Raw genomic sequence first — 12766 nt, 5'->3', positions numbered from 1 at the left:
GCAGAACCTGTTTGTGAGATTCCTTGCATTAAAAGGAATGATATGAGGTATAGTCATTTCTGACCAAATTTCTCTTGGCCTTAAATCTTGCTGTGGCTGATTTCTGGCATATTGTTTTCATAGAAAAATCATATCACAGCTTCTCCTAAATCCTGTTTCACTGCATTTTTGCTTACTCTCTTTTTAATTGAGGTGCATATAAATGGTTTTCATATTCTTCAGTCTTATGCATAAATAAAAGGCTAGCAATATAGCAATGGTGTGATCTTAATTTTTTTCTTTCTTTTCTTTCTCTTCTGTCCTTTGCTTTACACTCATCAGTGGCAAAATGCAAAGTCTTTGAGAGTAGGATTTCTGTCTTGTTTTTGTAAATCGCTTAAAAATGTTTGGCACAGCAGATGCCTTCTAAAGAATTAATTCAAATTTTCAAGAAAAAAAAATTTGCTTATGTTTATATCTTAACAGAAAGGCCATCTTATGCCCCACCTCCTACCCCTGCTCCTGCAACCGTAAGTATAGTGATTTTTCTCATTAACACAGATCTGGTAATACAACCTTTAATAACTTACCAGAGCAATAGTTATGGAGTTGCATCACCTTCCCGGAAACACAAACTAGTTGTATTTCATTATTAATATGATATGCATTGTTTAAATTAATCTCTCTTTTTTTAAGCAGTTTGTGAAAGAGAAGCTGAATAAAATTGTTTCACCTTTAAGGCTAGATCCTGCAGATACTTAATTTTCTGTAAGCAGTCAGTTGGTCTAAAATTATATTCACAGTGGGTTTGCAACAGTACACTGGAATAATGAAGAACAAACTAATATATTTAATTATAAAACTTCCCACTCAGCTTGTGCCCAAATCATGGGCAAATAGTGCATTTTTTCATGTTTCTGTTGTACCTAGCTGATGTTCAGTGGAATGGAGGAGTATGCAAAATTCTGTTATATTGGGTCAGAATAATGAAACACTCATGATGACAGTCTTATTGAAATTTCTTGAAAACACTGGTAGCTTGAAGTCAATGGCACGATAAATATTTTACTTTCCAGTAAAATGGTACAGAATGACACTTAGGGACACTTAAGAAAACATGAACAGTAGCTTTGAATCGTGTCCAGTTGCATTCATGCATGGATAACAAGGTACTGTAATACCAATGTGCTGTGGTCAGGAAAGCATTTGAAAGCAAATGCACCTCTTCTGTAGCATTTACATTTCCAAATAACTTGCATTTTAGGAGTAATGTATTCACATGAGAAAATACAAATCTTTTGTACAGAAGAATGTGCAAAGATGCTATAGTGAAATTTTTTTACCAAAGAAAATTTGAAAACTGTTATCCAATAGAATGTCCCCGATCTCTGCATCTGGGATAAAAACTGCAGGATGGGATTTAGATGAAATGTGATCCTTCAAATTTATTGTGCCATACTTCACATTTAAAGAGGCTTGAAAATGATATAGTGTATAAATATAAGTTATGTTCTTAAAAATGTACATAAATAAAACTTTATTTGCATAGTTTGCTCAGAGTTTTCATTTTGCACACAACTTAATAGATCTGTGCCAGTATTAGAAGGAACATGATGGCATCCACTCTTTACAACTGAATTCCTGCATCGAGAGCTGTGCATATACATGTGTGATTCCTTTGGGATATAACATGGGTACAGATGTTGTTAAACAGTGTATATTGATGTGGTATGTTCTTTAGTCAAGTTAGAAGTCTTCAGAAGGGTGCATGAAACAAATGTCAACTAGTGACATGCATTACCTGTCTTTCAAGCACCTTCTGTATTACTTATATTTTATACGGTCCTTGAGATGATGGTCTGTGCTCTGTTAATGCAAGCTGTAAAAGTAGTCAAGTAACCTTGTTCTTCCACAGCCGGTTCCAGTTACTACAGTCAACAGAATACCAGTAGCTCTCATAACTACAGTATTATAGCTGAAGTAACAATTCTCCGTGTAATGCAAGGTAGTTCCCTTGTAACATTTAAATCCTGTCTTGCAGAAATAAAGAATTAAGCAGACGGAGATAACAATTGTCATCTGATTTTATTGAAGAGGTGTAGTTCAACATATTCAAAACCTGTTGTTATGGTAATACAGAAAACTTTAGTAAAATGGTGTCTTATTAAATAGTGAATGTGTGTGTCATGATCACAGGCATACAGATTGAGTAAATGTGAACTGCTGTGACTGAGTTTAAAAAGTTTGGCAATAAAATACATCTTTGAAGGCTGACTGTTAAAGGATAATTTTACTCTGTATTTGTATGTTTAGAAATAAACTAACTACAGTGTGTCTACGTATACTTGAAAACTTCACAAGTTAATGTAGTTTAGCTTATAAGTTATTTTTGTTCAGTGTTTGTATTTGTCATACCTTGGTTCTTGGAGTCCTGAACCTATTTGTAGAACTTTTGTAACTATAATCTAGAATGGGTCCAGTCAGCAAATCACTTTAAAAGACTATTGGAATATGTGTTTCTTATTACGGCCAAAGTGCTACTGAAGAGTGGGATGCTGTGCGGATGACACCTAAATATCTAGAAACGCTACAGGATATCATGAATCCTAATGGAATGATAGGACCACCACAGTCAGGACTTGATCACAATTACTACTGAATAGTTGATCCATTTTTTTTCCCAACAAATTTTGATTGGGAAGTGGGGGATAATGCAAAAAGGCAGGAGAGATTTATGTGAGGAGGGGAACACAGTGAACCTTGTGATACTTGATTCTATGTAGATGATAGGTAAGAAGGGATTTTAAAGAAATTGGATTCTTCTCTACATTACTGAGGTGAGAATGAATTGATCCACTTTCAAGAATGAATGAAGATGTGTTGATTAACTTCTGAAATTGTCTTGGATTCAGTGATCTGTTAAGACTAGTTTGTAGTTTCTAACCTGTAGATTTTATTGCAGTGGTTCCTCAACCCTGTCAGTCTGCAGCCAACCTCATAACAGAAGGATGTCTCTGTGAATTGTCTTCTCTCCCAGCTTTCTAATCCCAGTTCCCCAAAATATTTAAATTTTGCAAACCACCAGGAAAGTCTTCAGATACTGGCAGTGGTGCACAGATGGTGCTTTGAGAGATTTTTTTTTTTCTTTTCCTATTTATTGACAGTATATTTGTTGGAAAGGCAGAAGGATGGGAAGAAGAGCAGACAGGGATTTTCATTGGTATAGTAAACGTTGATACTGGGGATTTCTGCCCGATTACTGTGTGCTGTGTTGCCTTGTAAGCTTAACCCTTTGGATATGAGCCTTTCTGAATTACTTGGTGGCTTACGTTGGAAAATTTTATTAGCCATGAGCTGCATTTATAGAATACTTTTTAAATGAGTTACACACTTAATAGAAATAAAATCACCAACTTCAGACAGGAATTTGTAGTGACACATTTGCTTAAAAATCCTGTTTCCTTAATAGGTTTATACTGGAGTAAGTTGTGTGCGTTGAGAAGATACCAACTGCTACACCTCATTTGCTTGTTTAAATTCTGGTTGCTTTTGCATGCCATATGCAGTTCATTTTCATTTCTGTGTTTTCCTCGTTTGAGCTCATTTCTCATTCGTGTTTTTGTCTCATTTGTTTCCATCAGCAAATGCCCAGCACACCAGGGTTTGTGGGATACAATCCATACAGCCATCTGGCCTACAACAACTACAGGCTGGGAGGGAACCCGGGCACCAACAGCCGGGTCACGGTAGGAGAATCAACTATTACATCATCCGGCAAACAACAGGAATTGACCAGAAATGGCTTTAGAGTTAGGTTCTTCTGAATCTTGGCTGCTGCCACTTCTTTATAAAAACAAAAAATTACTTCTGATTCTTATTCCCCACCCCTACCCCTTCCCTTTCACTCTGAAACCTTTTGCAGGAAAATGGACTTCTACTCAGCAGAGAAAAAATGTGGTAATTGTGTATGATGCAGAACTCCAAAAAGACAGACTTTGTGGTCTTCAGTGACCACTGCATGCTTAGGGAAAAGTTCTATAGCATGGATGCAAATTCTTGGAGGGAGGGAACTGCTCGTTTTATTGAGGTTTATTGGCACAAAAATAAGGAAGAACATTTTGCAAACTGGAGATTGTTGATAGTAGTTGCATCATACTATTGAGCCATGCAAGAGATGCAAGCCTTTATTTTTCTTTCCAGTCTTATTCTGGTAATAAATGCAAAGTCCCAAGTCCAGAAATTATTTTTTTCAACAAAAGTGTGACGATGATAAAATTAGGATCCTTTCAGATCTTACGTACTTCGTCAGTGTGGAAAATGGATGTTACATTCATTTTTCATGGATTAAACAAAGTGAGATGGAGTCAAGTGACGGGAGAGGTGACAGCTTCTTTCAAATACAGATAAAGTCCTGAGCATTGGATGCAGTTAGGAAACAAAAATAGTCTGTGGGAGTGTAACACTTTCATAACTAACAACAGAAATAGAGTAAATCCCTCATTATTTTTTTAAAAGTTTCTGTAATTCTCATAACTAAGGTTTTTTGTGTAAAACTTTCTATCTCAAAACATCTGATTAGTTTGGAACGTGATACAAAGATTTCTCAAGGAACAATCATGGTGCTTTTAATGAAGTGTACTCTTTTTATGCCTCTCTTATGTAAACCTTCTTTCAAACGTCATATATGAAGTTCCTCTGGTTTGTTAAAACGTTTACGGAAAAGACCTTCCCCATACAAGCTGGAACTTGACTGAACATACTGTCTGAACATATACTTTTTTTCCTTATACAAGAATATGTTAAGTTTTGTCCGAGAACTTTCATTGTTTCTGTATGTCATAAGCATATACAGCCTTCTCTGCCATGCATATATCAATATATGTATGGTGTCTTTAAATTCCTGTTAATTTAAAAGCATTAAACAATTTCCGTTAATGTTTTTCAAATCCATCTGTATGTGTATATATGTATACATTTTGGTAATGCATATACCTCATGTACATTATTTATATCTATACACAATTCTGTATGCATTGTTTCACAGAGCTCCATAAATTCAGCAAAACAAAAAATATCAAGAGGAAAAATTTGAAAGCTGAATACTGAACATGAGCCTTCTTGGCCAAATCCAAGTATTTGCTTATCTATGGCCATAGTCCTGAAAGATATTGAAACTGCTTTATATTTCTATGAAAATGCTCCCACTTAATATAATGTATAATGGATCTCCTTGCATGTGTAAGTGCTTGAAGAGTGGAGGTTTTCAGAACCAGCAGTTGACAGGGACTGTGATGTTACTGCACTATTTTGAGAGAAAACCCTGTCAGGTGTTTTGTAGGTTGAAGGGGATGCAGCAACTTTCAATCAGCAACAGTTAGTGCTCAGTGTCCTTTGTTTAGTGTGAGCAATGTGCTTGACATTGTACAAACCTAAAGGAAGATAAGAGCATAGAAGGATATTGCAGGCTAATTTGGACAATTAAGTACAGCTTGGATACAAATAATGCACACATTGACAGATCAGTTGCATAGGGTTGTTTTTCTTTTTACAATGAGTAGTTTAATTGGCTCCAAATTACCACTGACATATTTTGCAGACAAATATATTGCTAAAATGATTTGAAAATGAAAATACATCTCTAACTTCCTGATCTTAAACTTTCTCCTTTTTTCACCTGTACAGTAGCCACAGTAAATTTGTCAAAACAGGTACAATGAATTGCTCATCAGAATTGAGAATAGCAACCTGCTGGGATTGGTGTTTCCATGTAAATTTCTAAGCTGTGTGTTTCGGTTTTAAGAATATGGAGCCCTTTTGAAGATTTACCTAGTTACTACTCTGTAAATTTACAGATAAAAGGACAAACTTCAATTGGAAAAATATTACTGTTAGGACCAGCTGTAGTTAGTACCTGTGCACAGTTTGGGTGATTTTTTTGCTGATGTTGCTTGTTTCTCTTGGCGGGGAGGCTGTAGGGGGGTGTAGTTTGTTTGTGTTAACTGCACAAGAATGAGTGTTTTCCAAACTAGTGTATATGGAAACTGTCCAGTGATCGCATTAACAAATGGATTTATTCGGTTCTTTTATAGGCTTCCTCTGGTATTACCATTCCAAAGCCCCCCAAACCCCCAGACAAGCCCCTGATGCCCTACATGAGGTACAGCCGGAAGGTGGGTATACAGTGTCAAACAAGTAACAATAATAAAAGTTAGTGTTCATATGTGCTAACAATTAATTGCTATTATCTTAGTTTCAGCTTCTAAACTTTTACTTCTAACAGCCTGCACATTCTTTTAAGGGAATTATAAAGTACAGATGCATTGCCCTTCAGAATAAAGGCAGCAGTAGTCTGTTCACACAGTTGCCAATTTCTGGGGGGAAAAGTTTTCTCTAAAATGATAATTACTACCACTGTCTCTGCTGACAAGGATCCACCCTGCCACATTCAGAAGTGCCTGTGACTTACTGACAGAACTTGTTTATATAAAGGAAGTATTCCTTGCGGTATACTGGGCTTGGTACAGTGCTGTAGCTGGACTGAAGAGTAGCAATGAGTGGACTTTGCATGTTCTCCTTCACCAACCTAGCCTGTGGCAACGTTTACTTCGCTATTCTATGAACTGTTTGACAGAAAGTAGGAGAGAGACTGTTGTGGAGTCTGAAATCTGATGGGGCATGGGGAGGGCATGTGAGCCTGTCTGAAGCGGGTGAGCCAGAAGGAATTTCTTCCACTTCTGGTAAAGTATCTTTACCAGCATGTCTGTCTTAGGCAAAAAACCATCAACAAAAAAAAAGTCAAGTGGCGCAGCAAGAAATAACACTGGAGACTCTCTCCTTTTTTTTTTTTTTTTTTTTTTCTTCCCTATAAAGTTAGAAACTTTTTTGGTGGAGTCAGAACTTGTTGGAACTCAAATTGATCAGCAAGACTGAAAAATATTTTGAAATGTTACATTCTGATCTGAAAAGCTCAGTGCTCTTTATCATAATCTACTGCTGGATGTGTTTACTCAGTAGCATTTTTTTTCCCAGAGATGCAGCGATGTGCATTTAAGAAGAGAATTAAGAGGGTTAAAGGCAATATTCTCATGAAACCAAAGCCATTTCAGCAATTGCCTGTTTCAGTAGATGGCTTCCTACTGACTTCCTGCCCCAGAAAATAATCGAGATAGTTTAGCCAGACTCATTCCTAACTTAATCCTGTTTTTCATGGTGATTCCAGAAAGAACACTGAGATGACAATATAAAATGTTTAATTTGGAAGTATTTAGATATCATTAGTAAAGCTCCAGCTGTTTCTGTTAAGGTCTGGGACCAAGTGAAGGCGTCCAATCCTGATTTGAAGTTATGGGAAATTGGCAAGATTATTGGAGGAATGTGGCGAGATCTCACTGATGAAGAGAAGCAAGAGTATTTGAATGAATATGAAGCTGAAAAGGTAAATGGAAGAAATCTGGGATGTTTATTACAGCTGATTCTTCTAGGAACTGGTCTGAGAAGAAAAATTCATCTTACCCATGCAGTGGTGTATGAGGCATTCACGAGACCCCTGTATGTAACTTAAATGGAAGTATGTCCTGACACGTCTTTTAGGTTTTTTTTAAATAACTGTACATCAACTGTGACTGGTCAGTTTTTAGACCTAATTCAAAATGAAGTATTTATAATTGAGTGTCGATTTTAACTGTTTAATGAAATGGATTTGATTGTACAACATCAGTTATTGAAAAGATTGTCTCAACACCAAAATCCTCTTTCAAAACTGGTGCTCTGCAGCTACTGCTATTGTCATGAACGTGTTCATAAAAGACTTCCAGTCACTCAGGGTTTGGTTTTCATGGTGTAATCTGGTGTAACTCCACGCTATGGCATAGAGTTTTGTTTCTTGATAGAAAAATGCTACCACTTTTAGGGTTTTCTTGTGGTTTTGTTTTGGTTTTATTGATCTTCATGACAAAAGATGACAGCTACCGCATGTGACTAGGTTGGTAAGTGTTGAGGATCTTTACAAGAGTGTTATTGTGATCTTAAGGTACAAAGGGAAAATTATCCAGCTGCTGTGTTGTGCTTAAGCCTGGTAGGCATCTGAGGCTGTGTATAACCTGATCAAATCTAAGCTGTTTTTATTCCAAGTCAATAGAGAAGTACTTCAAAGCTGGATGCTTTTAGTTGGGGGAAGAAAAAAATCAAGGAATTCTATTTTTTTAACTTGGTAATGATGTTTAGATTGTAAGCTCCTTGGGGCAGGGGCCATCTTGTTCATATTTTTGCAGTGCCTAGGTAGTAGGATTCCAGTCCTAATCATAAAACAAGACGTTTAGGTACTTTTAACAAAACTGTAGATTATATCTCATTTTTCATTGGAAATATCTCAAATCACTGTACAAAATCTAGACTTGGCAAATTTTAAAAGTGAGATTAAAGAAAGCAATTCAAAGGGAAAAATACTTCAAAGAAGGTGAAAATAGTGATGCAGTCCTGCTACCAGGAGGAGACAGTAGTCTGGCTGCAGCATTCTGTATCATCCCAGTGCAGGGATGGATCAAAGAACGGAAAAAATAAGTTATTTTGAAAACTGGTTCATGACATACTGCAATAAGGAAAGAGAAGAAATCAGAATCAAAGATCTAGTTAGAACTCCAAAGAATTATTGAGAATATTCTAACTCTTTTTTTATCTTATCAGAGTTCGTCTGATCATAAATGCCTTGTTCTGAGGTGTTTGATTTTTAAATCTCAAAAATCGTAAGACTTCTCGGGTATTACAATTGAAATGTACCTAAAAGCCCAGCTAGTGTTTTTAAAACATGAACGACTATGGAAGAAGTTCTAATCTGTAAAAAGAAAGACTGAGAGAATATGGTTATTTGTGTATCAGCCAGATGATTCAAAATAGCTTTGTCTGTTTAACTACAATTTGAGTTATACAGACTACAGTTATGTCAAGTCTGAAATCGTCCAATGGTGCAATCAAACAATATTGGTCACATTTCAGATAGAGTACAATGAGTCCATGAAGGCCTACCATAACTCTCCTGCATACCTTGCCTACATCAACGCAAAAAGTCGTGCAGAGGCTGCGTTAGAAGAAGAAAGCCGACAAAGGCAGTCACGCATGGAGAAAGGTGAACCTTACATGAGTATACAGCCAGCAGAAGATCCAGATGGTAAGCAGAAAGGAATTTGTATGCACGTCCAGTGAGACAGTCTCATTACAGGACTGACAGCATAGAGAAGCGGACGCCAGATACGGAAAACTACCAGTGTACAACTTTCACAATGCTTAACATGACTTCCTTTCTATTTTGGTACCTTTAATACTGATTTTCATTATCACATTTTATTTTATATAGCTAACACTGACTTTGTCTTGTTTCCAAAAACTAAGGTGGCAAGCCAGTGGCAAAAGTTAGTTCAACTCTTAATTATGTGTGAAGTAATGCTTACAGTTCAAAACAAACAAGTCTGCTTAAAGCTCTGTAACGGCTTTAACATATGCATTATAAAAGGCTTAGATGCCTGATTTAATCCAGCTTGAATGGAATTTTGTGCTTTATTACCAGAAGCACATCATTCTGACAGGCAGAGTTCTGGTATGATTAGGAGCACCTGAACTTTCAATGTGTTCAACAATTGTCATTTGAGATTGCTTAGAAAATAAGTTCCCCTTGCTGTTGACAAGTTGATGAGAAAATTCTGTAAGTTTATTTGACTGCAAGGAAATGCGCCCCACCCAGTGGGAAAACTCAGACTGATACACCTTATGTCTACTTTTAAATTCATGACCAAATACTTGTTGAAACCTGAGGGTGAAAAATGTACTCAGTCAGTTACACCCTTTTTTTTTTTTCTTCCGCCTTGTAAAAGTACGCCCTTGAGATAAAGCTCATGACAAACAGCACTTTCCCCAGTGTGAGGTAACTGCAAAATTTATGTAAATACATTTAGTGTTCCAGGAGCTGGCATTTTGGGACTGCAAATTCTGTGCTGTGCTACCTGGGCTAGGTGAGCTTGGCCAAACCAGCTGCGCTAGGCCCCGAGTTGCATCTGTTTACATCTGGGACAAAACAGCAAGTTATTTTCTGTGACAGAAATGTTGCTTCTGTCTGATCTTGCATGTCACTAGCATCAAGAACTTTTAGCATAAAAGGGATCTTATTAAGAGGACAAAGGCACAACTTTAAGGAGACCAGTTTGCTTTGTACTTTGTCTCTTGGCAATCTATAGTCTTCCCACTGTTTTTCTCTTTTCGCTTATTTAATCAGATGCCTCAATGAGAAATTGGACATAACACTTTGAAATAAAGCAGACAAACTTTCATTAAACTAGTTATCTTCTTTGGTAATATTTTCTGGCATGATATGTTAGGATTCTCTTTAAGATTTCTGTGAATAGTTAGAGAGTAATCTCCATTAAGAAACTTTATGTATTCAACTTCTGGACTCTTCCGCATGATATCGTTCTGGAAGATAATTCATACTTGTTGCTTAACATTTTAATACTCAACTAAATACAAATTATACTCACAGAAGTTTCTTCTGTTTCCTCACTAATACTTAATGGTATTTAGTTACTGTGCTTTAAATTCTGATTAGTTTGGCTTGAATTTTTTTGTGTCTATTTTGTAGATAGGTTCTTGATACCAAAACTGCAGACTGTGGTTGGATTTTTATTATGTTAAGGGCTTTGCCTGCTTTCCTTGAAGAAATACAGAAAGTCACAGTATAGGAAGACTTACGTCTTTTATGGGCTGGAAGCTTTTCAGTGCTGCTAGATATAGGAAAACAGGTTATTTTGTTCTGCTTTGTAGCATCAAACTGAATTTTACTTTTAAAATGAGTAGCTAGTACAATCTATAATGCTGTAGTTCATGTTAAATTCTGTAACTAGATTAAAATTGTCAAAGTTCAATATCTTGCTATAAATTGGAAGCTCTTTTAATTTGGTTGGAGAGAAAAAAAAAAAAAAATCCTTGACCTGAAATATTCTTAGATCTTTGTAGTTAATCCTCTAGACGCGTGTCAGACAAGACAGTTTAGTTCCTGTTGGGCTTCCTTTAATTTCTTTTCTCTGCAAGAAGCTTATAAGGAGACCACCACTTGACCTATGTGCTTGTGTACTTTTTCTCCTGAAGTGTATTTTTTTCAGTAACTGTTCTTTAGAGAACTGCATTTACTAAAAAAAAAAAACATACCTTTTATTACATTGCTATGAATTTTCAGTGATGAGTAAACATGTATCACTGCTTCATGCTTTCATTCCTCAGTGTTTTAAAAAATAAATCTTTTTGATCTGTGCTACAAAGCTTATTTATAGAGGAGTCTCTCTCCTGTTGGTATTTTGGACTGGGTATTGTTCTGGTAACATGATAAATCAGGAATAGTTTTTTTTATTCGGTGTATTAATAGTCCCTCTTATTCTGAAAACGTGGAAAGCAACACAGTAAATAACTAGGTTAATCCGAGTTTCAGACATGTGGGAAATGCTTTTAATTAGTCGTAATGTGGGTACAGTGTCATTGGACTTGGTCCTCATTTTGTGGAATTAAAGCAGTTGCACTTAAAACTCTTGTTTCAGATTATGACGATGGATTTTCTATGAAGCACACAGCCACAGCTCGTTTCCAAAGAAACCATCGTCTCATCAGTGAAATACTGAGTGAAAGTGTGGTGCCCGATGTCCGCTCTGTTGTCACTACAGCTAGAATGCAAGTTCTTAAACGCCAGGTTCAATCTTTAATGGTTCATCAGGTAAAGATAAATCAGCTAAAACATAATGGTGTTGGGCTCTACTCCAAGTCTCGGGTCATTTGATCATCGACATGACTATTCTTGCTGGGTGTCAATGTTCTGTACGCTCGAATAGCTAATCTCTGGGTTTTCTTGGGAGTTGCAAGATGTGAGACTTCACCTTCTGTGCTGCTTTGTTATGGAGAATCACGTTAAACTGTATTTTGTTCTTTAGGATATCTTACTAATTCCATAGCTCTTCATTATTATACATAACCCTTCTGTATGTAGTGTAAGTCTTCTGTTTAACAGATATAGATCGAGTTGTGACTTTTAGGCAGCTTATGACTCCTCATCTTGTTTGTAATGATTCTTTATTACAGTAAATCGTCCCTATTGTAACATTTTTCATGGAAAGTTAAATGCATACGAGGAAATCTAGTGAAACTTGCACGTTTCACCTAGCTTTGACTGGGCATATGCCTGTATTTCCCAAACAAGCAAGTTAACAAAAGAACCCTGCCAGTATAGTCAGTGTACATGAGGAGAAGAAAACTGAGACCAGAATGAGATGGAGATTGGTTGCTTTTTTTAATTAACAAAAGAAGATTTGAGGGCTGGAGGGGGGTGGTATCCCTTATTTCCTTTGAATTGTGGTCTTTTTGCATTAGAGAATGTAACTGATGTGAGGGGGGTGTGTGTGTGTGTGTGTATATATACCTATGGGGTGTATAATATGAAAGAAAATGCATAGATTTTATGCTGGAAGATTCACCTGAAGTACATACTGTTTTTCACTTACAATATGCCTAGCCAATCCTGAATTACTGCATAGACCCATTTATTGTTCATACTTTTCAATATGAACTTTTTAGCTATTGGGTATTAGATCAAGGAAGGTATAAGGATGTTTATATACTGTATGGGTATATTTTAAAATATTGGTCTCAGTATTTTTGTACATAGCTGTAAACTTGTCCTAAACTTGTCCAGTTCTTCAGATGACTGCATAGTAAGGTTCTTACCATTTATGTCATTTCCAGCGTAAACTAGAAGCTGAGC

General features: G+C 36.4%; 1 protein-coding gene across 1 annotated transcript in view; it reads left to right on the top strand.

The window, feature by feature from the left end:
• The first annotated feature begins 464 nt into the window (after positions 1-464).
• The window catches only part of SMARCE1 (SWI/SNF related, matrix associated, actin dependent regulator of chromatin, subfamily e, member 1), a 14304-nt gene continuing 2002 nt past the window's right edge, over positions 465-12766 (top strand). The window contains 7 exon segments of the mRNA XM_009587084.1: positions 465-509; positions 3621-3725; positions 6069-6149; positions 7283-7414; positions 8971-9142; positions 11553-11725; positions 12748-12766. The exon segment at positions 12748-12766 is cut by the window's right edge and continues 5 nt beyond it. Coding sequence (XP_009585379.1) covers positions 3624-3725; positions 6069-6149; positions 7283-7414; positions 8971-9142; positions 11553-11725; positions 12748-12766 — 679 coding nt within the window. The 5' untranslated portion in view covers positions 465-509; positions 3621-3623.

The sequence above is a fragment of the Fulmarus glacialis genome, unplaced genomic scaffold (genome assembly GCF_000690835.1).
Source record: "Fulmarus glacialis isolate BGI_N327 unplaced genomic scaffold, ASM69083v1 scaffold22631, whole genome shotgun sequence".
NCBI classification, from domain to species: domain Eukaryota; kingdom Metazoa; phylum Chordata; class Aves; order Procellariiformes; family Procellariidae; genus Fulmarus; species Fulmarus glacialis.
The sequence above is the reverse complement of the archived record's forward strand: the minus strand, read 5'-3'. Positions and strand labels throughout refer to the sequence as shown.